Here is a 25450-nt window from a genome sequence, read left to right on the forward strand (position 1 = left end):
TCCTCAGAGAACCTGCAGTTTTGGAGGGTTTGACCTGTCCAATCGGTCACTCCATGTTGTCAACCCCAGCAGTGATCCTTCTGTAAGTAAAGGGGCAGGGTTGTGTGTACTTGGGCATTGCGGGAGTCGGGTGATAAAGCATGCATTTGCTGCTATAATACTATAGAACTGGTGAGGTTTTTTCAGTTACCAGAGACCCTTGGCATCCATGAGGAAATGTACAAATCATGTACAAAATCACACACACGGTACCAATAATGAAGACTTGTGCAGTAATGCAATGAATAAGTGATTAATATGTGCAATATTTTCCCTTCATGGGTTGCACTGTATCCATATCGCCTGAGAGGGGACAGTACTGCATATCTGCAATATTCTGACTTGTTTTGTGCATTTTTATTCATTTCTTTGGACCATAAATCTTACTTTGTGTATGAGGACAGGCTGATTTCGTAGAATGCTATAATTACGTCGAAAGACATTGTTGATAATAATCACCTACTGATTATTGTTTGATTTTATGTCCATTGAATGATTTGATTTGTCTGTATTCGATATGTAACATACACATACTTATATGTGCCAGCAAAAGTGTAAAACAGTTTGCCAACATCAAAAATGTGGTATTGTTTAGCTTTCTGATTGACTCGCCAATTAACATGTCATTCACAATTTGCTTCAGAGCAAAGAACAAGAGGCCATTTACAGAGAAGTGGTGAAGTCCCCCACAACCTCTCGAATCTCTCTGGGCAAGAAAGTGAAGTCTGTGAAGGAAACGATGAGGAAACGCATGTCCAAGAAGTACAGCACCTCCCTGTCCGAACAGGTCAGTGTCCGTCATTAGCCGGTCCTTACAGACTCACAGCCTCACTCCCCATGGCAATGCCTATAGTGAATTCATCTCCCAGCCTACATTCTACAGCAGTGTGCGACTGTCAATTCCACGTCTCATCCCCCTGTCGATTTACGACTAGCTGTGCCTGGCGGTGAGTTTGTCCTCCATTCTGCACTCCGCAACAATGTCTGACAGTAAAATGCACAATCATCCCCCCCCCCCCAGTCAGGAATCTATGGCTGTGCCTGACAGTGGATTATTCCCCATTCTGAACTGTAAGCGGTGTCTGGTGGTGAATTCATCTCCCAATCTGTGCTCTGCAGGAATGTCTAACGGTAAAGCGTACATCTCATCTCCCAGGCAGGAACCTATGGCTATTGCTGACATTGGATCCTTCCCCTGTTCTGCACTGCACAGCACTGTCTGGTGGTGAATTCCACATCCCCACACTTTGCATTCTGTAGCGGTGACTGATTGTGTGTGCCGTATGTCATCTTCACACTCTGTACTCTACAGCAAGACCTGCCAATTTGTACATCATGTCATCCCCACCCTGCACCTCCCTCATCGCAGTGATCTCGCTCTCCCTTACCCACTCATCTGAGGGCAGTGCTGTCTCCCATAAGGCAGTGGTCTATGTAAAAGCAGGCAGGCCTGCTCACTGGTTACAGAATAAGCACTCCAGTCAGACTGAAACGAGGCAACTGAGACTGTCACTCCCCGTGCGGTCTCCTGATTTTGAAGTGCTCTTTTCTCCCTCCGTAGCTTTGTTCATTTGAGCAGGCAAGCCATGCCCGTGTCCGTCGCTTTAAGATTTGTGGCGCTTGGCGACCGCAGATGTATGCGCAACACAAGCGGGCTGCTTTTCTCACGGTTTGTCCGCAGTCGGGTCTCGGCGTTGCTCTCTTCCCCTGACCTCATCGTGCGGGGATGCGATTGCCTCACAGGCTGAACAGAAACAGATGCCTTTCGCTGCCTGCGTGTGACAGTGCGATGGGGACCATTAACACTTCTGTCTCCATACAAGGAACCCCCCTCTCCTGTTTAATCTAGCCTGCGATTCAGCTTCCCTTTCTGGGAAGATTTCCATAATGCAGCTCTGAAAAATTGGCCCAAAGATTGTGCCACAGATGGCAAGGTTTAGCAAATTGGCAAATATGTATATGTATACGTGTAGAAATAACGTAGACTACTTAATAAAGCTGTCAATAAAAGTGTTCAGGAGAATGAGAATAAAAACTGCAATATGTAAGTCAACATAAACTGCAACCAAAAAATCCATATTATGCACAATATACATGAAAAGAGCAGATGATAAGTGGTCTTTGAAATTCAAAATACAGGAATACTGTTGAGTTTAATGTACTGTCAATGTACTATAAATGTTTACAATGTGTGTAATAGAATGCCTACACATATAATAGCAAAGTCATGTACAAAACTTACATTTTCATGCACTTGCGCAAACTTCAGTTCAGATTTTGAATTCTTTGCATTGAGTAGCCAGCCTCTTTTTTCCGGACTTCATTGCCTGTACTGTTGTTCTTGTGGTCTGTTACTGCTGAATAAGAATAGATTTTTATGCTTTACCATTATGCTATAATGTGCATGCATGTCATGGAAACTCTGTAAGACATTGCTGTATCCCTATTTTTATCTCAAAGTGTCAGAAAGACAAAGAAACCTGAGTGATTATTCTACCCCGCTCTTGAGGGTCCCATAATCATGGCTTCTGCCTTTGGCAATCATTGTTATATAGTGCCCCCTGCTGGCAGCTTTGTGGGTATTTAAGTCGGAGATCAAATCCATTTTCCTTGCAGCTTTCTCTTTCATGGAATGGAGCCAAATGAACTTGAACGTGTCATCTGTTAGAGACGTCGTTTTAGAGAATGTAATAGAACCGTAGTGCAGTGCAGGCTGTTAACTCTGTCTCTCCTGGTTGGTTGCAGTCGAGCCCTGATGGGACGCCCAGCTCACCCCAGTCTCCCCAGCCTGACACAGACTCCCTGGAGAAACCAAAACTGAAGGCAGGAGGGTCTGTGGAGAGCCTGAGGAGTTCCCTGAGCGGTCAGAGCTCCATGAGTAAGTGTCTGTCTCTGCCTTTGTGGGCTTACCTGGGGGGTCAGTGCTTTGTGTCTCTGTGTAGGCGTGCATGTCTGTGTGTCTGTATGTGGTTACTTATCAGGTCAGAGATGTGCAAATGTCTCTGTGTACGTGCTTGCATCCATGTCTCATGTAGACTATATATGTGTCTACATGCAAGTGAATTTGTGTATGTGTCTGTGGTTACTTGAGATGTCAGACCTCTATCTCTATCTGTCTGTGTGTATGTGAACATCTGTCTATCAGGTTTATCTGTTTGCATCATCAGTATGTATGTGTGTGTCTGTGAGTATATGTGTGCATGAGTATGTCAGTCTGTCTGGCTGAGCTCCACCAATGTGTTCATGTCTCTCTGCGGCCACCTGATCAGTGATCAGTCAGACCTCTGGAGTGTGTGTGGGTGCGTGTGTGTGTGTGTGTGTGTGTGTGTGTATGTGTGTGTGTGCGTAATGATCAAGGGATGGGGCTCATCTGGTTTCACTTACTCCCCCACAACCGTGAGAGCCGCCAGAGGAAACACAAGACCACACTAGGCTCGCTCTCTTTATATATACGCACACAGACAGACGAGGTTAACGGCTGTCAGTGCTCCTGAGCTCACCCAAAACCTGTGGGCTGGGGTAATTTATTAGCCGTTTCATTTCATTTGTGTCCTCCTACCATTGGGAGACTGTTGTAGGAAGTCTCTGTAGGCCTCTCCCCCTTTTGTAATAAAATTACACCCACGAGAAGCATAAGCAGTTTGGTCTCCGTCACCAGTAGGTCTGTATGTCAGATGAGAGGAGACGCCTGTCTGCTGGGCTTTGGTGATGTAAGAAGTGGTTTCAGGATCTGCAGTCTGTAGCAGACAAAGGGGCTAGTGGACCTTTAACCCGAGAGTGTGCATCACAGGAGCGATGTACTACTGAAAAGAGGGGTGAAGTACCATATGGGGGTAGGTCGGGGCCCACCAAGGTGATATTTGTAGTTTTAAAAGTACAGTCTTCCAATGCAAGCATTTCAGAATCTTAAAAATGAGTGCCATTTATTTATCAGTCACTTTATGAAATGCATCCTGGAATACCCGTTTTAGCACACATTGTAGGATATCTCTGCCCACCTGCTGTGGTTATTTAAAAGTCAAGGAACTGGTGTTAAACAAGAACTGAACACGTTCTGATCAAGAATTGTGACTGCTTTGCTAGCTGTTACCCCATCTGGTGTTTAAGTGAAGTGCTCTTATTATATCAGAGGAGCATTTGAGTCTGCTCACCCACACAGTGTGCTAATCACCACTGCAACTTACAGTATTTTAGCTTATGCTTTCAAATCGTACCACCAGGGGGTGCTCTTTCCCACAACCAGGTTGTGTTCTGTTCTTCATCTGCACTCATTGTGGCTTAGGAAAAACACAAGTGTGTCAGCCCCAGTGTTGTCTATCAGAGTAAAATGTAGTCAGCCTTGGCTTGTTGGATCTCATGCAGTTTATTCACGCCACAGACCTTTTACAAGTGTTTCCGTAAAATACACATGAACACTACACTGAAAATGGCTCTGCAGGAACATTTCTGATCTCTGTTCCCAGATCAGCTGTTTTCAGACATCAGACAGGTAAATTCGTGTAGCCATTTTAGAACTGGCTGTACTGCAGTCGGCCTTCTCACAGAATCTCACAGGATTCATGGAAGCTTCAAAGTAACAGATTATATGGTAATCATGGTAAGCCGAAGTATGTCATTTTGTGAATCGAAAGTGGAATTTTCCGTTTCAGAACCTCTGAGTTTTTTTGCGTAGTTTATAAAAAGTGGTTACCTAATTCTGACCATCCTAAAATCCTTCCTTGTACCAACGCAACACATTTCAAAGTTACAGAGGTTCCCAGTTTTTGACGGAGGACAAAAGCCAAGGTTTTTGATTATTGGCAAAGATCAAAGCAGACCTGCTTTTCAAAAGGAAGTTTTTTTCTAACCACAAAGTATTTACATTGTAGTCAGGCAACAAAAGGCATGTGCAGATTGAAGCATTCCATTTTCCTTTGAATCCTTTTGAATTTCTCCTCCTTTAATTGTGTGGAATAAAAACCAAGCACTGCAAGATACACACATGAGAATGATTTCACAGGGTCTATTTTTTTCTGTTTCTCACACTAATCATCACTGCTTGAGAAGCCATGTGTCGTCTCGGGACGCGAAACCATCTGCTGACTGATAGAACTCAGACTGCTTTGTCCTGCAGTATTCAGCAGCAGTAAAACTTTCTGAGGTGTCCTCTAATTTGAATGTTTTTGTAGGGGCGGTTGCTTTTGAAGTTGCTTATTCATTAAATTGCATATATAATAACTTTTGTCCAGTCCAACCTGTAATTTTTTTGAACGCCATCAAAGATACAATTCCGTGAAACTGTACCCTGGAAATGAGGTTATTTTTTATTCATTTTTTTGTGCCTGCAGTTATACTTTGTGTCTACGGCTCTTCATGTTTATGATGGATTTCTGAAGATGATGGTTTGCTTGTGCTGCTGTGTGTTTATGAAGGACCTCAGAGGAAGGATTGCAGCTGATTCTCCTGTTGTGCAGTACTGAGAGTGCAGGACTGTGGAGGGTGACTGTGTGTCTGTGGCTCTGTCTGTTCCAGGCGGTCAGACGGTCAGCACCACAGACTCCTCGGCAAGTAACCGGGAGAGCGTGAAGTCCGAGGACGGGGACGACGAGGAGCCGCCTTACAGGGGGCCCTTCTGCGGGCGTGCCAGAGTGCACACCGACTTCACCCCCAGCCCCTACGACACAGACTCCCTCAAACTCAAGGTACCTCACTGCAGACACCCCAGCACATTCATGCTCACATTCCAATTCAAATACGCACGTGTGCAGGCAGTCTCACTCACTCAAAACACACACATGAACACATGCACACCCACACAGACACTCACAAACATACATGCATACGTACATACATAACACACACACATACACACAGTGCCTGAGCGGTCAGCTCAGCTGCAGTGGTGAGCATTTCTGTCTTCCTGTCACAGCGAGGCGACGTCATTGACATCATCAGTAAGCCCCCGATGGGCACCTGGATGGGCCTGCTGAATAACAAGGTGGGCACCTTTAAGTTCATCTACGTGGACGTGCTGAGCGAGGAGGAGGAGAAGCCCAAGCGACCCGTGAGGAGGAGGAGGAAAGGCCGGCCGCCCAAGCCCACCTCTGTGGAGGAGCTGCTGGAGCGCATCAACCTCAAGGTGAGAGCCTTGGAAACTGTAGATCTGTTTCAGCACAAGCTCCTCCCACAGAGTCACTTTCATCAGCACAAGCTCCTCCCACAGAGTCATATTCATCGGGTCAGGCTCCCCCCACAAGTGCTGTATGGGCTCTCCTTATATGCATAATATGCAGAGCCATCCCCTGCCTTCGTATTCACAGTCATCACTACAGGATCCATTCTGTTGTCTCTGCCCTCTCACACAACATTAGATCAAACTTGCTTATCAGTTTAAACTCCTCCCCCTCAGCAACACTCACCTGCACCAGTGCAGTGGTGGTTTGCTTTTCGCAAGGAGACAAAGTACAGGTTGAGTGTTTATGGTCAGTATGACTTAATGAATGCCTCAGCTGGTAAATGTTGTAATTTGGAATTCATTTCAAGGTTGTTTCATCACTTGAAGTGGTTATTTCTGTTATGGCACTGAGAATAAAACAGTCTGCAGTCTGCAGCTGGGGGGGGGGAACAGCCTACATGTCTGCTCTGGACTACTGGGAGACTGGGAGGGGTGACATTTGACATTTTTTACTCATTCAAATCATAAAAAATTTCCACACCTCCTGTTATGAATTCTGCACAAGTGAAATGAAAGCACGGTGCCTTAGTTCTTTGTTAAGGATGAATGATGTTGCATAATTGTGTATGCCCCCATCTCTCCTCTGCGTCAGACTGTACACATTTAAAAGACTCGTATATTTATGTGGTTTCACTAAAGGTCTCTTTAGCTCTCAGTCAGTACACCTTGAGTAGTGCATTTGCCTGGTGCTTTAGTTTGAAGGCCTTCCCAGGACCTACAAATCGTTGATATAAGTAGGTCTGAACATGTCAAGTAAGATTGTCATCTCCATTTGCTTATTCCACGCCCATCTACCAGAACATGTGACAATACTGCTGGGAGAAAAATGTCCATGTCATTGTCTTTCATGATCAAAGAATACCATAACTATAAGGAAGTAAACTGCTGCTGTTTTAAATTAGCGGAAGAAGGGCTTGATTTAAGAGGCTGGTGGGATGAGGAAAGTCTAGCATGCCGATCACAGGCTGGCAGTCTGTTTTTGGCTTGTACCTTGTAAGAAACCCAGGGGTACAGTCGGCAGTGGTTTCCTTTTTACAGTCAACTGAGAACATGGCACGGTCTGTGGGTAAAATAGTTTACTTTTAACTTCTGAGCTTTCAAACGTGAACACGATTTTTGCAAACTGGTTCCCATATTCTCGGCCCCTTGTCGTCCGTTTTGCTGAACGGTCTTCAGATGTTATTTTTAAAGCTGGACAGAGGCACGCAGTAGGAAAAGGTTTGTGTGGTTGCTCCGGGAGGTCTGCGGGGTGCCAAGTAAAATTAGAATCCGTGACGCTTTGTTTAATTCTATGTAGTTATCCCAAGTGAAATAAGCGTTCGTTCTGACATGGTCTTTAAAATAGCAAGAGCCATTATGTAAATTGATGGGTTATTGTGGTGACACGCATTCCATTTATTGTACCAGAAGTATGAGAGAGGTACAAGTCTTTAAATGCACAGCATCCTTACCCACAGCTTTGAAAATCAGCAGCATTGGTCAGAATAATTACACACATAAGTATCAGCTGGATAGATTGTGCTTCTACAGCTGTATTTTTAGTGTCCTCCCTGGGTAAGATAACAATATCACTTAGTCATTTTAAGTTTACACCCAAATAATGTCTTTCTGCGGAAATAGCTGGTGTGTGAGGACCGTGACATTGTCCCTTCTAGACAGAGCAGACTGAAGTTCTCACTGACCATCACCTCTCTGTCCAGGAGCACATGCCCACCTTCCTGTTTAATGGCTATGAGGACCTGGACACCTTCAAGCTGTTGGAGGAGGAGGACCTGGACGAGCTGAATATCAGAGACCCCCAGCACAGAGCAGTGCTGCTCACTGCTGTGGAGCTACTGCAGGAGTATGACAGTGAGTGAGACTGTGCCTTTATACACACACACACACACACACACACACACACACACACACACGCAGACACACAACTGCAAGAGTATGACAGTGAGTGAGACTGTGCCTTTATACACACACACACACACACACACACACACACACACCACTCAGATTAGGTGGTGTTTAACGCAGTCTCTCTGTGCCCTGCAGGCAGCAGTGACCCAGAGCGCAGCGGTCACTCCGGCTCCCAGGAGAAGCTCCTGGTGGGAGATTCACCGCGTGACTCTGGGTGCTATGAGAGCAATGAGAACCTGGAGAATGGTAATGACAACCTCCCGCATCTGTGACTCCTCTCTCCAACCAAAAAAAAAAAAAACCATCCTGTCTTCTGGGCCGGCTCTCCCCTTCTGCCATGCTTCAGCATTCAGACAGACCAGGACCCGGCCTCTGCTCTCCGCGCTGGTGCTCATTTCTCTGTCCCATCCCTCACCTGCTTCACCCCTCCTCCTCCCCCCTCCCTCTGTCTTTCTCTGCGTAGTGGTGTAGAGGACTCGCTCACCCCACCGCTCTCTCGCCCATCATCACTACATTGTCCCGGGACCCACTGTCCACACACCATCCCCACACATTCGCCGTCCTCTCCGTTAGCCCCCCCCCCCCCCCCCCCCAATGCTGTTCCAGGCCAGAGTAGCTCTCTGCGCACCCACCCCGGCGTAGAACCAGGCGCATGACGTTGCCGTAGCTTTAGGTGAATATTTGGCACTGAAAGTGTGCCACTGTACAGCGGTCACCGCAGTAATGTTGGCAGTGACATTTCAGAACAACCTCCTTTCAAAGTTTGTTTGAAATTAGGCTTTTTTCTTTCTTTTTTTTATTTAGCGCCCGAGTTGAATGCTCTTGTAAATGTTGTTAGCCCCTTTTCGGAGGACCCTCTTAGGCCAGACCTGCCTTGCCTGTATATTCTCTCTTAATGCCATTGCAAGATATTGCTGTTACTTTGTGTTTATTTTTCTAGTGACTATGTTGCACAGTATCTCATGTGCCTAAAAAAGACTTGTAACATGCAGTTATTTTTAAATGATAGTATATTAAGAAAATGAATACATATATTATTCTGTTCGGTGGAAGATGTTTAACCACCATACTTGTACAAACAGTCAACTCCATACGGTAGCTACATGACTCTTTTTCTTTGGAAATCCTTTGAAGGTGTCTGCTTTTACCTGCAGTTAAGCTATGTGTTTTAGCAGAGGATATCCATGCAACTCAGTGTCCATCTAGGTCATTTTAATCTCCATTGCTCATTATGACAAGATTTGACTTGCATCCTGTTCTCTTGGTGTGTGTCAGCCAGTTCAGAAAGATGTGCAATTGTCATAGTAGAGACTGGGTTGTGGAATAAACTACTTCTGTGATCTACTGGACTCTGCCTGCTTGCTTTATTTCTGCCTCTATCTTCATCCCCTGCTCCCAGCTTGCCATCCTCCGCTTAACATTGAGTGTACTTTTACATCCGAATAAACAGTACTGTCTTCATGTGTCTCTTTCTGTTCTGAGAAATCATCTCTTTTGCTTCCCACATCCTCTAAGCTCAGATGCTGATCTACCTTGCACTCCTGTCAGTGTGCAAGGGCATGTGAAGAGTCTCCCCTGACAATGATCTGTTCTTCATTTCAACATTTAACATCTTAACAGTGGCCTGACATTCACTCTCAGTCTGCCCTGCAGCAGTTCAGCTGTTTATAAATTAACCCCCCTTTTGGAAGACATGTCTTGCGAGGCTGAATGAGAAATGCATGGTCCATCCAGTCAGACCTCCTTCCCTCCATTGAAGGCATTATTCACTTTCACATTTGTGTAAAAAAGCAGCGTAGTGACATGAACTTCAAACGTGACAGTGTCATCATATGCATTTAAGCAAGCAAAAGATGAGTGACATGAATCTGTATAAGTGTTTTGATGGTACTTACTCACTGACTGACTGTTGGGTGGTATTGCAATGAGCTTGTGGTCACAATGGACCCACTCCAGGCAAAACTTGCTATTGATGTGTTAAGTGTCATTATAGTTCATGTTTTGAAGTAAATAATGGGTTTGCTGTATTATTGTCAATTATGACCATAGTGTATGGACAATTGATCATATTACAGTGCTGGATATCAAAGGTCAGTGTCCTGAATCATTCTCACTTCCTTAAATAGTTCAGGCATTCAGATCCCATGGCTGTTTGTCTTAAAAGAACTGTACCAGGGAAGTAAAGTAGCAGAAGTAAAATAATGCCATTTCATCTACCTGTCAAAATAAGGGAATTTAATTTGTACCATGAAGTATAAGAGTCAGAAGCAAAGCTTGAAGTTACAGGTTTGGCAGCAGACCTTCGGTAAGGGTAGTGCAGTAAGCCTAAACTCGACAACAGAACAGTCCAGTTTTGGTCAGGACTGAAGAAATAAATTCACAAATGGGACCGAGGGCTCAAGCATGCTAGAAACAGACCCATTCCCGGAAAACACTACATGACATGCAGTGCAAGTTCGGGGTTTTGGTGACTGGAACTGGAACTAATTCATAGCAACATGTTTATAATTTGTAAATGCACAGCCAGATGTCAAGAAACATTACTCTGTGGCACCATACATGTACACATAAGCAATGGGCAATAAGTCCACACTCCCTTTTTTGTTAGTTGCAGTTGATGAAGAGCAAACCTCTGCCACCTTAAACAGTTGGGAAGCCCCAAAATTGATCACTTCTTACTTGTGCCAAACTGTCAATTATTTCATCCAAACCCTTTTTAGTTATGTTCACAGGCAAATGGACAAACACATAGCGTCAGTCTCTTAAACACAACCTTGCAGTTACACAGTGGGTAATGAGACTGAAAATGTTGTTGCTTTAAATCTGTTGTGGCCAGTGTGTGTCCACATACCACTGAAGACCTTAGAGTAAACACCCACGCTGTGAGTGCACAAACAAAAGCAGAGACTCCGGCTCTCCAGTAGGAAACCGTTTGGATGTTTCTACCACTCAATATGACGTAGCATTGGAAAGAGGTGCAAAAGAAGTGACAACTTATTTTTTTAGACTATGCATTTCATCAGAAATGTATATCTGGGGTATTTGACTCTAACACTGTTTATAGGCTTGTCAAGATCATTGCATGCCTAAAAGGTCTTTTGTAGTCATTTTTACAGAAGAACAAACAGGTGAACAGTTGTGAAAGAAAAGACAAGCCACTCTGCGAGGCCTTCTGGCAGGAGGCCGGTTTAAATCAATGTCCAGTTTCCTTTTTCTTTCCTCTTTAGTGTTAGTCATGAAGTAAAATGGGAGTTTGGCTCCTGTTACTTGTGAGTAATCATGTCAAAATATTTTCCTGATGACTTCTGGTGCTGAGACACTATAACTGGGGTTGTTAAGAGAAAACAAATAAGGCTGCAACTATTAATCACATCTCCAGACTGTCTGGCACAATGTCACTATTTCCCAATATCAGCAGAGAGATAAGGTGTAGAAAAGGCATTTGTTTTTATTGATCCAGCAGGATGTTCCCACATGTTCCCTCATTAAAAGAAATAATATGTCACAAGCAAGTGGAAAATAATTAGCAACACATTATTCAGACTCGGCATGTAAATACTGTTTCTTTCCCATTTTGGGTACTACTTCTCATAGCATTACCCACCCAAGGACATTACTCCACATATTATCATTTATCACATGGGAAGCAGAAGGCTGTTGCTGTGGTGTAGCGTCTGCTGCAATGCCGTTATAAGACTATGATGTTCCATTAGGTCTAACGGTGTCTGAATTGTTTGTTGCAGGGAAGAGCAGGAAGACCTCTCGCTCCAGCAGGTCCTCCTCAGGCTTTGAGTCCGGCCGGCTTCAGTCCCCGGACTACCCCACCCTGCCTATGACTAAGTCCACCGAGGCCCTGCAGCAGGCCAAGAAGGAGCGAAAGTTCAGCAAGCACTTCTTCCTCAAGCCCTCCATCAAGAGCTTCAGCCTGCTGGGCCTGAAGAAGAGCTCCCGCAGGCTGAGGATTCCCCCGAGCCGCAGCTGCGAGGACCTGGACGGGCCCCCCTCCACCCAGGAGCTGTGGAAGCGCTCACACTCCCTGGGGGACCTCCACTGGGAGCAGGCCTTTGACAGGAAGAAGGTCCACAGCCCGGAGCTCAAACCTGCCCAGGGCCCCAAGCGTGAAGGGCAGGAAGAAGGACGGCTCCAGCTTACGGCTACTCCAGGAAGTGACTCTGTTTGTCCTGACGGCCAAACAGACCGGCCATCTCTGCCCACACAGCTGCCTATCAGGTCACCCTCCAGCTGTCCACAGTCCCCAGAGGTGGATCAGCCTGCCATAACCAGCCCCTCAGAATCGTCCCCAGGGGAAAAGAATGTAAGGACACACCCAAAAAAGCCTCCTGTGCCCCCTCCGGTCCCCGTCAAAAAGTCCCGGGAGCGTTTGGCTAACGGGCTGTGCCACCCAACACTGCTCTTGCCAAGTCCCAGTGCACCCTCTCTGCCCGCCAAGGTGACCAGCAACCCTGCCAGCCCCTTGGAAGGCAACCCTCCGTGCCCCACCTCTCCTGAGGATCCAGGCACCCCTCCCGCTGCACCCCCGCCCTGGCTGTCTGACCTCCCGGAGTCCGCTTGCCCTCAGATTCACGGAGTCAAGATGGCTGTCGGCAGGAAGATCTCACATACCAAGGTTTCCAACCTGGAATCCCTACTGGAGGAGAGGCTTGATTCAGAAGGCATCGACCTCACCGAGGAGCCTTACTCTGACAAGGTAAGCACAAGAACTGCCTCAGTCTCCATCACCTGAAACCAGGTGTTTGCTCGTGGACTTCAGTTCAGAGAAGTATGCGCACTGCTCCACTCTTAATATCAGCTGGGTGTGCTGATGATAGATACTGATGATTACTCTGAAAGAGCAATGTGATATAAACAGCAAACAGCAGGTTACCCTGAATGGTTCATTTCAGTGGACATAATCATAGCTATTTTTATTTTCCACAGATGGGAATTATTTCTTTCATTGAGCGTCACCTTTAAACACTATTTGTAATTTTTCAAATTCTGTTTACAACAAAAAATACAGCAGTTTGTTAAGTTCACAACCAAGAAGATTCAAAATGCTCGTATAGTGAAAAACAACTAATGTTATCATAGGAAAGGGCACCTTCTAGTCTTGCCAGCAAGATTAATGGGGTGCACTCACATCCAAGAAATGCAGAGAGCACTGTTGTGTAGGAAAATATCTGTTAAAATAGCATTTCTGTGGATTTCAATCTGTTAAATTTATAGGGTTCAGCTTATTGAGGAAAGACAGACCGTGGAGTCTGTCGTTCTGTGCCAGAGGCCTAAGAGCCTGTACTGGCTTTTAACAGCGAAACATAATGCCAGGTTAACCGCACACGCATTCTGAGGTCTAAAAGAGAAGTGAAAAATATTTGTTACAGACCGCAGGCCGTGCTACTGTTTTTTTTTAACGACGGGTAAAATAAATATCGATGCCTGTTCACTGGCTGGTGCTGCGTTAAGGCCAAACGGGTGGTGTGTAGGGATGGACTCCACTCGGCCCCTGATGGCAGTGGCACACAGGATTGGTGATTGGTAATGGAAGGAATAGAGTGAGCTGTTGAGGGATCCGGGCCGTTGGTGTTGGGATTTGTTTCGTTCCCACTCAGGTTTGCTGAGTCTTACTGACACGGAACCTTCTAGGCCTTAGGTCCTCTACCACTTTAACGCCCAGTGAAACTGCGTGTTAAATGGGATCATGAGATTCTTGTGGTGTAGGTCGCTTGTAGTGGATTTCATTAGTCCATTAGTTTCATTGGCATATACACTGGATCTGAAGTGGTTCCTTTTTTTTTAAGATGCCGCTTCTAGACTGTTTTGTTTCTTCTCTGGGTTGCGCAGAAGTCCGCCATTGTAATTCGACATGTAATGCCGCCAAACAGTTCTGTAACAAGGTTTTACAGCATACTGTGTGTCTGCTGTTTCTCAATAAACAAAAAGACTGAGTCTCAAAAGTCTTAAAACATGGTCGTAATTCCCCAATAAGGAAATACATTTAAATTGTACAGCAACATCAGTTAGCCAGCCTGGAAATATCCCGTTGTGGTAGAAACATTAGTCAGTGAACATCTGCACTTTGTGTTCCCTGTTGCACACAGTTTTAAACTTGAATATTTGAATTGGAAGTCATATAGTTCCTGCCTCCCCATAGGAATTAAGGTCCTTTCCATTTCAACACTCAGTTCAACTATATTTTACAAATGCGAGGAGGTGCAAGGGTATGTAATGTAATAATTGGAAATCAAACCGGGGAACGATACTCAGCCAAGATGCTTATCCTTTCCACAAGGGGCCCCTAAAAACTTTGAATGGTAATCAAGTCGTTACTTAGGGATCATCTCACATAACACAAAATAATTTGGATTACACTAAATGAATATTGTTACCAGAACCAGGGGCTGCTGCTTAAGTACATTGCAGTAATTATTCATTATTAGCAAATTAACACTTATTTGTACTCATCAATACACTACATTACATTACATGCACTACAATCAGCCCTGGTCCTGAAGGACCAGAAGTGTTTATGTTTCCATGTGAGGGCCTAATCCGTTAATGAGGTTAATTATTTCTTTAAATTGATGCACGTGACCATGTGGTAGAAGTACTCAGCATTTCACCATTCAGACAGAATTGCCTGCTTTAATTTAACATAATAAGCCAGCCAATTATGTAATTAAGAGCTCAATTGGAGTAAAACCCACAAACACATCTGCACAGAAACTCATGGCGCTGCAGGACTAGGGTTGTCTACTCTTGTACTGTATGTAGCTTTTACAGTTGACACACTGCAGGACTAAAGTAACCTGGCCAATGCATGTTGCATAAAGCTTCCAGTTCTCCTTCCCAATGGTAGTAAAAGTATGCTGTTCAAGAGTTGTCCCTTATGTCTTTTCTAATGTGTTACACTGCTACCTATGTTCCTGAAAGGAGGGAAAAAATCTTGTCTCTCTCTCGTGCTTCCTGTATCCACATCCCCCACAGTGATGTCACTTCACCTGGATTTAGGTGACTCACTCTAAACTGTGTCCTTGACAGCATGGTCGCTGTGGGATTCCCCAGTCCCTGGTCCAGAGGTACTCTGAGGACCTGGAGCAGCCAGTGAAGGACGTGGCCTCCACCATGGACCAGATCCGGGTCAAGCAGCTCCGCAAAGAGCACCGCATGGCAGTAAGTGTCCTGTGCAATCTGTGTTCACTTGCTCATACCATGATAATTTACCTGTAATGGCACACTTGTGATAATCTATGAGGAAGTCACATCCAGGGAAAAACACAAGGGCCACTGACTTGGTGTGTGCATGGCATGTCCAGCTAAGCATTTTCCCTGTGGTAAATTTTGTAATATTAATATAATACATTGTTTCCAGAAAACATTAGAAAGTGATTTCAAGCTGCAGTAAAGCATGTGTGTTAACAGACTGAAATGAAAACAACTGAAATGTAAACTCTGCGGTTGTTACGTTATTAGGTCCTTTTTATGTGTAAATGTTCCTCCATTCCTGCTGTCCCGTAGATCCCATTCGGAGGTTTGACGGAGATGTGCAGGAAGCCGCTGTCCCCGGGACAGGTCAGCACCGTGTCGGACTGGCTGGTGTCGATCGGATTGCCCATGTACATTAACTCCTTCCTGGCGGCAGGGTATGACTCTCTGGCTCAGATCTCGTCCCTGACTGAGAGCGGGGTGCTGGAGGCGGGCGTGCGGGAGGAGCGGCACATACACCGGCTGCTGGCGGAGGCCCGGCAGGTGGAGGCCCAAAGCACGCAGTCGTAACGCGGAGGACCGCAGAGCCTCAACGCGGATGACTGCAGGGGCCTGCGCAGACGACTGCAGGGCTTCCCTGAGAAGACCTGCAGCTGCGGCGCATGACTGCCGCTGCAGCTACAACGTGGACAACGCCGCTGTCGCAACGCGGACTTGCTGCAGCGGACTGCCATTGCAGCAACAGCCAAGACTTTCGAGTAATCTCCTCTCCTTCCATTTCCGTATTCCAGATGTTTACTATATGATTGTTCAGACTGCCAAGAATAGACGTTGGAGGCCTTTAAAAAAAAAAAAAAAACATTCTCTCTTTCAATAACGTTTCCTTTAGAAACGAGTGCTGGTCTTACTGCAGAAGACAGAACTGCCTTTGAAGAAATAGCACAGGTTTGGGTTTTTTTGCAGTTTGAGTTTTATAAAAAAAATATGAAAGCCTTTTTTGTTGTTTGCTTCATTTTAGTCTCTCTTGTTTGCTGTAGCACTAGAGAGCAAAGGGAGACTGTACAGTAGCTTTGCCAAAGCAAAATTTTCTTGATTACCATAGTTTTTTTTTGTTTACAGTTGTGATTTCAGCTCATTAAATTAGCTATATGTTGAAGGGTGGGTCCTCTACATAAAAATACTACATAAAACTATAGAATACAAAAAAATTAAATCAGAAATTATGTATTGTCTTAAAATAACTGGTATCGCCATAACAGTATATTATTTTTGTCTTCATTGTAAGGTTGCCGTATATGAAAACATACCTATCGCATTCGGTGTTGAATAAACATTTGATCATAGCATGGTAAATGAAATTTCAATTAGTTACACAAGGTCCTGATTGTCACTGTAAGTACTGACCACTGTTGCCAAACAGCAATGGGATATTTTGTCACTCTGGAGGACAAAATATATAAAGGTGCATATAATCATTCAATGTATAGTCTCACTATAGGTCTTTACGTAATACTACCAACTCTTCATAAGACCATATTTTCTTGCAAATATTGTCTTGGTATTTACACGCTCATTTTATGTTGCCTTACAAGTATGTACAAACAGTTTAATAAATATCTATATGTGTACTCAGCTGAATAATCACAATTTACCAATTTTCATCAATATTTCCTTTGCTTATGTTTCACTCCCAACACCCAACACAGTATCTAAGCGTTGTGAATGTGGTTACTTGTGATGTAGCTTCTTATCTGAACAAGTATACAGGGATTCCCAGGGTTTTTCCAGACTTATTTGGTCAGTGATTTCAGACTTGGTGAATCTGACATGATTTCCTTTGATGGATATAATTCAGCTTAAGAAGCTCATCTAGCTGCAGTGTCTCAAGCACTGTAATATTAGAGAATTTGTCATTGCAGGCTTTGTTGAATGGTTCACCAGCTTATTGCAGTGTCAAGCACATCAACATATGCATTGATTGTCCGGTCACAAAGTTATGTCATTGAAACTACAGGAAGAAAGGCTTGATCATAGTGATAATTTTAAAAAAAATGTACAGAATGTTTACAGAAATGTACAAACTTGAAATGTATAGTAAGGACTCAGTGGATTGGTTGGACAGCCGTAGCCAGCCTTTATTGCCGGGTTCTGAGTCCCTCTCCACTGATGAATTGAAACTGCTCATATTAATCATGGCAGACCATTAAAGTATGTGTGCATATGCCTCATGAAATATGAATATGCTGTGACCAGCCATACCATGTTGTCTTTTATAAGCATGATCACGTAATTAATCCACTTATCTCGTCTGAGTGTGATACTGATCGATCACAATCAGCCACAAAAGGAGAGCTTAGTTACAATCACAGTGGCTCCTCAGGCATTAATTGTAAGCACAGATGTTGACTTACAAGCAGCGTGATTTACACCTCATATTCCAATGAAGCAATTGTTGAGTAGGGGCATTCTGTGCAGACTCAGGGTCAGATGTGCTGAAGAATGCATCTGTCGTGAAAGATTATCAGACTAGGTGGAATCGGGGCCCTTCAGCCACGGTGCCAGCAGACAGAAATGGTTACCATTTCATAATAGATGTTACCTGAGGAGTCAAACCATTTTCCAATGTAAGATGGTCTACTCTGTTCACTGGGCAGTTGGCACTAGCCAGGTTCAGTCTAGCTGCAAAGCACTTTGTCCATAAAGCTCAGAAATGAATGTCATCACATTTTTGTTTCTTTCATATTTTACAGTAATTGCAGTGAGCCCCCCTGCCCCCACCCACCCCACTTTAAAAGTCCTGCCTAAATTTGTGACTCATATAGGACCGTGTTTCACTATGACACAGAATTTATCAACACATTATGTAAAATAGCCTTTTGGTCTAGGTTGTTGCATTCCAGTGATTGGCAACTCACACTCTCCATGGAAAATGACTCAATATAGCATGCTCAACTCATAAGTGTGCTAATATTGTGAAAATATACAACATCACCATATTTGAACAAAGCAGCAGGGTGAAAGCAGCTTCGACTCACCTTATTGTTTGGGAACAGCTTGAAGTACCTGTGGCTCGAGTGGTTGTACATAATAAAATGTCAGGGATACAGCGGTTTCATTAATCAGTCAGGGTTACAAATCCATTTAGCTTGGGGTATCCATTTATTTTATTGTTGCTCTACATTTCTCTAAAATGTACTCAAAGTCTTCAATGGTGTAAAATACATACTGACAGTGTGATGCTTTTGCACTGCATACTAAATTCAAGCTTGATGCCTTTTCTGATTCGTGGTGGTGCTCTGCAAAAGATGAGCATTTTTCTTTTTTTTTTACTCTTATTAAACACGTACAGTTATAAAATACTGTTGCCATTTAATGCACTTTAGAATCAAATTGGGATAGAAAGAAGAAATGGAACATTCTCAGAATGAATAAGTAAAAATGTTTCATCAGGTTACATTTAGGGTGCAAATCGGATTATGCTGGTATGTGAACAGAGGTAGAATTTAACATTATGAATTAAGCAGGTTGCAGAGTTCCCAATGCCAAGTCAGTGATGTACAAATATAATGTTAATTACTCACCAATTAATCTGTGTTCCAATTAATGACTTCCAATTGTTTTATGCATTGTCAAAAAACATAATTACATATATAAAATGATTAACATATGTTGCACATTCTGTATATGTAATTGATATTTAAATAAGTTATTTTCATTTTTTGCTTTTCATATCAATTGTAATTATTAGCTGTACTATATAAATAGCAATACCTTCTTGCATATTGCTTCAGCCAGTGCAAAGCTACAGTATGTATTGTAAAATATCAGTGTAAAAATTACTTTATGCAGTTTCAGCTAGCTAATAATTGTCTATAAAGATTTGCTTGTGTATTGAAACAAAAAGGTCTATAACTATTTGTCATTCTGAAATATAATAAAAACCTTTCTTGGCATCAGTAAGTGCTTGTTTTTTTTTTCCTTCATTTCACACAAACATCCCACCACTGTCTACAATGTAGGCTTGGACATAGTAATTTAAACATCATTTTAGATCATCCCTGAGTCCAACTCGCATTGTGGGCAGTCAGTAAACGTGGACACTGTTATTCTGTCCTCAATTTATGATTTTAAAACAACTTCTTCCACCTAAAATAGCACATCACCTTAGGATACAACATATATGACCCGTATTTAATCGTTGTGGGACGTGCTTGAGAGCAAGAAGTCTCAATTATCTATATAAAAATATGTTTAGCTCCTATTACATCATGTAAAATTCCACAATCTGAATGAGGTAGTTAACAGCAACCACTGCAATGACAGGGCAGAGTGGAACTGATAATGGGCCGTAACTTCCCACCTTCCCGAAACTCCTCGAGAAAAACCCCTCGTCATTGTCCACGACATCTTTGCTGCCTGGTGAACTGTGAGCCATACAAGTTATAAGCACAGGGGATGGCAAGGATTTCAGGACCGCTGTGCTCTTTATCATGGCAGAGGCTGTGTTGTCTGAAAATAGGATCATGTAAACGACCAGGTGAACTCCTGTAAAAGTTTTTTTTTTTTTTTTAATTCTCTGGAGTCCAGATAATGCAGTTCTGCTGTAGGCGAACCGGTGCAAGTTGTCGCATTAGTTTGGGTTCCCCCCTCAGAATCGGTTCATCCTAGGGTTAAAATTAGGGTTAGGAGTATGGGTTGGGTTAGGGTTCAGGTTAGATGACTCATTTAGGAACAAGTGAAAGAACAAAATAACTCACGTCGGAGAGCGCATAAGCATCTCAATGTGCTGAAAGCTTAAGGGAACCAAATCTGATGTAACAGGTACCCGTGGGGATTTGTTGATGGGTCCCTCACCGCCCATTTCCATGCATGTAGCGTTTCATTAGTTAATAATGAACCTGACTTTGGGTAGCCATATGGTTTTAGTGGCTAACGTTTACAAATTTAATACAGACTTGCTCACAGCTTCACATACAGCGTTGTGCTGGTTCCCATAACAATGCAAGCAATTCAACTAAATGCCTTGGCCTCTTAACCGATCAAGGCTAAATGAAAGGCTGGTGGGAAAGAAAGGGTACTCGCATTTATAGCTTTAATGAAGAGCAACTCGGCGTGACAGACACGTGTATAGGCTACTAAGCAGACGCAAAGGACGCATTAAGATTTCAGTGAATATAAACGTTTTCATTACCCAGTGGTTTAATGGTCACTTACTAGAATAGTAGCCTAAACGTGCATATTTGCTGACCATAGTTAAACACTCTATATTTTGTAGTCCAGAGAGAATTCAAGTCTAATATATTTTTAAATGTATAATTTTATGTCACATAATTGGGGTTGGCCACTCTATTGGTCATAATTATGTTGAAGAACTATAAAATTTCCAGCTTAGTCTGGCTAACCTGCGAGCTAACTTGAATAAGTGGCTACACGTCAATTACCACAACAATTCTCCCACCATATTTTCGTCATGGAGTGACTGTGTCTTGGACAGCGCAACCTCTGACATCTCACTGTTAAACGTCTACACAAATCCCTGCTTGTTTTGTGAATACACGCATACTTGTTTTATCAATAGAATAAGTGTTTCGCGTATACAAACACATTTCAAATAGAATTCTGTCAGTGCAAGTTCAGGCAGTTTACCTACATAGGCCTATGATATCAGATTCCAGCTGGTGCAAACCCAGAAGGTGCCCACCTATTTGATTGGAAAACCGCCTTGAAAGTATCTTTCTCCATTTCCCTTTCCTGTCAGTCATGGACTTCACATACCAGTATGCCATGGAATTTGATGACCTGAGAGTAATTGCCCTTACCACACATTCTAGCTGCACAACTCACTTTTAGTGTCATCTGAATGCCTTCATTTTGTCCACATGGTCCAGGTTGTGGACACTTTAAGAAACCATAAACTATGTTTTAATTGCGATATTTTTATTTACAAATATTCTCATATTAAGCACTTCACAGGCTTTTTGATGCACGGGTAACACATCTAGACACTTTTTGATCACGGTCCGAATAAAGCGTTCAGTCCAATATCTGCACACGTCAGTCCTCTAATAATCGCATGCAGGCATTCCCGCACGCATGAGGCCAACAGTGAATGGAATGAAGTGCATTTAACGGGCCTAGTACGACCCGTAAGGTGAACATGACGCTCATGCGGGCGTGCTAGACGTCCGCCAGAAGTCAAAACTCGACATTTGTGTCTTGTGTCAGCCACGAGATGGCACTGTGTTGCAGAGTAACACAAGTGCCGCAAGTTCCTGATGAACTTTTTTTCTTCCCCGTTCAGTAATCTGACACCGCCACTAACCCGAAAGGCTGTGGGGTAGGATGGACTCCTAACTTCATTCGCAGAAAGTGTCCAGACGTAGATAGGACAGGGGAAAGGAAGCCGATCCCTAACAAATCTCGTGGGGTGGATGCTTGCGTCTTCGACTTAACTAGCGTAATTTTCAAATGATATCAAAGCAAAAAGTTTCACTTTCTAGAGGCGGATGGGTGACTACCATTCTCGGCGACTTCATGTGAGGAGGAGATGATGAAGAATTACAGCAACAGTCCCCGCCACAAAAATCAGACCTTAAATCACACAAGAGAGCGAAACAACAAAAACAGCAACTGGCTATCCGCGACTTTTTTAAGATTTTCACTGCGTGATTATGGTTTCTGCATGGCTACCTTGTTCCTGTTCTGTTTTGGTTCACTGTTCTACCAGTTGAACGGAGGACCCCCTAAAATTCTCCTGGAGATCCGACAATACCTTGGTAAGAAGGAATGCCGATGTGTTCATTATTTGCCTTTGTATCAAGTTCAGTTAAACAATTTTAACACAACGAAAGTGACCATTATTTGATTTGATAAATCATTAAGGTTAGCGCTTTTCTCTCTGTCTAATTAGTTATACCTAACACGCTTTGAAGACGTGTAACGGCAAGCTCGCAGTTGCATAGCGTTACCACCCCCTCAGCCCTAGGCAGTCACCAGTGGTGTTTGCAAGAAGGGCCCGTTTCTAAGTTGAGACATTTCCAGAACAGCGTCCACGTATCGAGACAACACATCTTTACAGTTACTATCAGTGTATTCAAAATATGTGTTTTGCAAGAGTTGCTCTGATACAAGACGCATGGTAATGGGCTGAGTCAGTATCTGGATTCAAGCATGCTTTTGTTACGTCTAAATGGTTACTAGAAAGCTAAAACATAAACTTAGGCATGCAGAGTCTTGACTATATCCATGTACAGTAGGAGTTTTTTTTATCATTCTCACACAAGCTGGATACAGTGACGAGTGATACACGTTTCATTTAGTCGACGCGGACGAAAAGACATGTCACCGCAGCTTCTGTGTGGTTGACGGTGATGATTTCATTAGAAATCTGCCCCGTAAGATCTTGGACTTCGCTCTTGTAAGGGTTCCGTTACCCGACGTGTTACATTTGAACCAGCCTAACAGACCATTTGCAAACACACAAGTTCGTAAATATTAGTAACCAAACAATTAGGAACACAAAACACGAACGCGCTCATGCATGGAAACGGAGTTGTCTGTGAAATTAATGGAAATAGTATCTCTAACTTCTATTTTTTGTCTGTACAATCTGGATAGTATCTTATTTATTCTTACTTCTGTTGGAAGCCAAGGCTAGTTTCTGTGAATTATAATTCCACTTTTGTCATTTTCAACAAAAAAAGTGTTGGTATATTTTACTTAAATTGAAATACTGCGTTCCTCTATTTTATACTTAATGCAAATAGTTAATAACGTCATCACTGACTTTCGCTTCAGATGGAATGCTTCTGTAAGGAAAAAAGCCTCTAATGCTCTCCATTGTGAGAGGGCCTGTAAAATATGTGTGGCCTGTTTGATGCAGAGAAGTATGATGAGTCAGGCAGAGTTGACATTAACGTTTAATTGCCTGATTTGTCCCCACACCCAAGTTAAATACTAAACTGTTTTTTATTATGCAGGAAATATTTTGGGAATACATGTTGCTACATTCAGCAGACAACAGAGGAAAAAAATAGACTTGTCCTCATCCATTCAGTTTTACCCCTTCTTCTCTTTGAGGGCCTCGTGCTTAGATTTTATGACGTGATAAACATCTGTCAGAGGACCAGACTGATTCACTAGTGAATCCTAATCCCTTGGGTCAAATTGCTTTTCTCCGTAAATGCAGTGTTTCAACAGACATGTAGAAAAAACATTTAAAGGCTTCTTGTTCTGTGGAAGATTATGACATTCCCTTCTAGTCAGGCCGTTTATCCATCAGCATGCCTGTGTTGCTCGGGGTGGGCTTTGTTCCGTTTTAGCAGGTACTTACAATCATATCTGGTTTCCCTTATTCACTCATCAGTGCTAGAACAATCCCCCAAGCTGCAAGGGGTCTCCAGCTGCTAATTCAAGTAGTATATTGGGATGTGCTGCCACCACTTTGTTGACAAGTGAAAGCAACACAGCAGCCTGGATTTAATAAAGATAAACACACAGTGAAGTGATGGAGGTTTGAGCCCATGCTCTGACAAAATCGAGTGCTTTGGCCCTTTGACACATGTGGAGTGATGCCTGTGAGCTTCTGGAGTGGCCACAGAGCCTTACCTGAAGAAAATTATGCAACAGGGTAGTAACCCACTTATCCTGCCAAAATGTCTAATCGCTGCATCAAGAGCCCCGGTCCATTGGAAGAGAGCAATTCCTCGCTTGATTTTAATGTTGCGTGGTCTTGCACAAGGAGGTAAGTCAGAGGCCTTCAGAAATTCAAGGTTCACATCTTGAATGCACAAGGTGATCAGTGAAACAAAGCCAAGTAGGATAATGCTTCATTGTTTTGTCCTGGCGCCCCACACATTGGTGGGTGGTTTTAACGACCCTTGACCCAGTTGTGACGGTTTTATACAAGTCGAGTGATACGGGGGGGGATTTATTTACCTTTTAAGGCTGGTGTTACTTTTGGCGCAGCCCTCCGCTCGGGAGGGTGGACTGTGTGCGAGTCCTCCCCGCTGGCTGTGCGTCCCGCATTGCAACAGGCACCGTTTTGTTCTGTTGGAGGAGTTCACAGGTGTCACTCAGCATTTCGCGGCCGGGCCCTGTCCCACGGGCCTCTCTCCTCCCCGGCACCGAGCGCAGCGCAACGGCACAGTAAAGGAGCTCGGGCTGGTCTGGTCGGCAGACAGGATTTATTGCTCTCTGCTTCTCTCTCATTACCTCTTTGCCACAGGCCCGCGTGAGAAATCACCCATCCCATTGCTCTCGTTCAGCCGAATGCGCTCGACGTGCCACGTTCCGCTCTTTGGGGAAAGTGCGGCGGCCGATCGTTGGAGGTGAATGTGAAACATTGTGATTCTGCGCCTTTGTTAAGAGAGAGCATCACAGATGTGGCAGCTGTGAACGCTGAGCTTCAGTCTCAGTCTGTGTCTCAGGGTGGATCAACAGGTGGCATTTGCTGTTGTAAGTTTCAGTGCAGCGGTGACTTCAGCCATTTTGCACATCTGGCAGATGTATTAATTGGCGGATGGTGGACGCTCAACAATCTGCTGAAATGTAGTTGGATGATGAGGCAGATTCAGCCGGCTGTTTGGAGGACGATCCCCCCCTTTCCCTTGCCTCTTTTCCTGTTTCTTCAATGGCTTGTTCATAAAAAGCCAAAATGTCTTGGCCTCTATAGAATATTCTGTCATTATTCTATATTCTCAAAAGGGTACGATCTGCTGTAAGGTTCCTTACAACTTAATCAAGTGGGTCCTAAGTGAGGAGAATGGTTAGCCGCTCATCTGTCTGTGTTCTGATCTGTCCTTGAGGCCTGGCTAATATATCAAGTGGAAGCCAGTTGCATCACCGTTTCAATCTCAGGATAGACCTACATAGAAGTATTTGTTTGTGTGTGCATGTGCGTGTGCGTGCACACATGTGTGTGGATGTGCTTGTGCGTAAATGTGCATGTATATATGTGTGAATGCAGAATTGGTGTGCATCATAACATGCATCTTGGAAGGTGAGGGAATTTTGACTGTCAGAGACACACAGACACTCCCACACTCCCAGACAGTCCATCTTGAAAGAATTTTTTTTTTTTTGTAA

At 43.8% G+C, this 25450-nt stretch overlaps 2 protein-coding genes across 5 annotated transcripts in view; both read left to right on the forward strand.

Annotated features, from left to right (window-relative positions):
- The window catches only part of sash1a (SAM and SH3 domain containing 1a), a 271804-nt gene extending 255447 nt beyond the window's left edge, over positions 1–16357 (forward strand). For all 4 annotated transcript variants that reach the window (XM_036549602.1, XM_036549604.1, XM_036549603.1 and 1 more), the window contains exons 11-20: positions 8–82; positions 683–826; positions 2785–2917; positions 5551–5720; positions 5948–6157; positions 7954–8104; positions 8297–8407; positions 11905–12869; positions 15200–15331; positions 15677–16357. In XM_036549602.1, coding sequence (XP_036405495.1) covers positions 8–82; positions 683–826; positions 2785–2917; positions 5551–5720; positions 5948–6157; positions 7954–8104; positions 8297–8407; positions 11905–12869; positions 15200–15331; positions 15677–15934 — 2349 coding nt within the window. In that variant the 3' untranslated portion in view covers positions 15935–16357. The remainder of the gene's footprint in view (positions 1–7; positions 83–682; positions 827–2784; positions 2918–5550; positions 5721–5947; positions 6158–7953; positions 8105–8296; positions 8408–11904; positions 12870–15199; positions 15332–15676) is intronic.
- Positions 16358–21711: 5354 nt separating this feature from the next.
- Positions 21712–25450, forward strand: part of usta (uronyl 2-sulfotransferase a) — a 63807-nt gene continuing 60068 nt past the window's right edge. The window contains exon 1 of the mRNA XM_036549866.1: positions 21712–22140. Within this exon, the coding sequence (XP_036405759.1) occupies positions 21912–22140 (229 nt within the window). The 5' untranslated portion in view covers positions 21712–21911. The remainder of the gene's footprint in view (positions 22141–25450) is intronic.

Source organism: Megalops cyprinoides, chromosome 17, assembly GCF_013368585.1.
Source record: "Megalops cyprinoides isolate fMegCyp1 chromosome 17, fMegCyp1.pri, whole genome shotgun sequence".
Lineage (NCBI taxonomy): Eukaryota > Metazoa > Chordata > Actinopteri > Elopiformes > Megalopidae > Megalops > Megalops cyprinoides.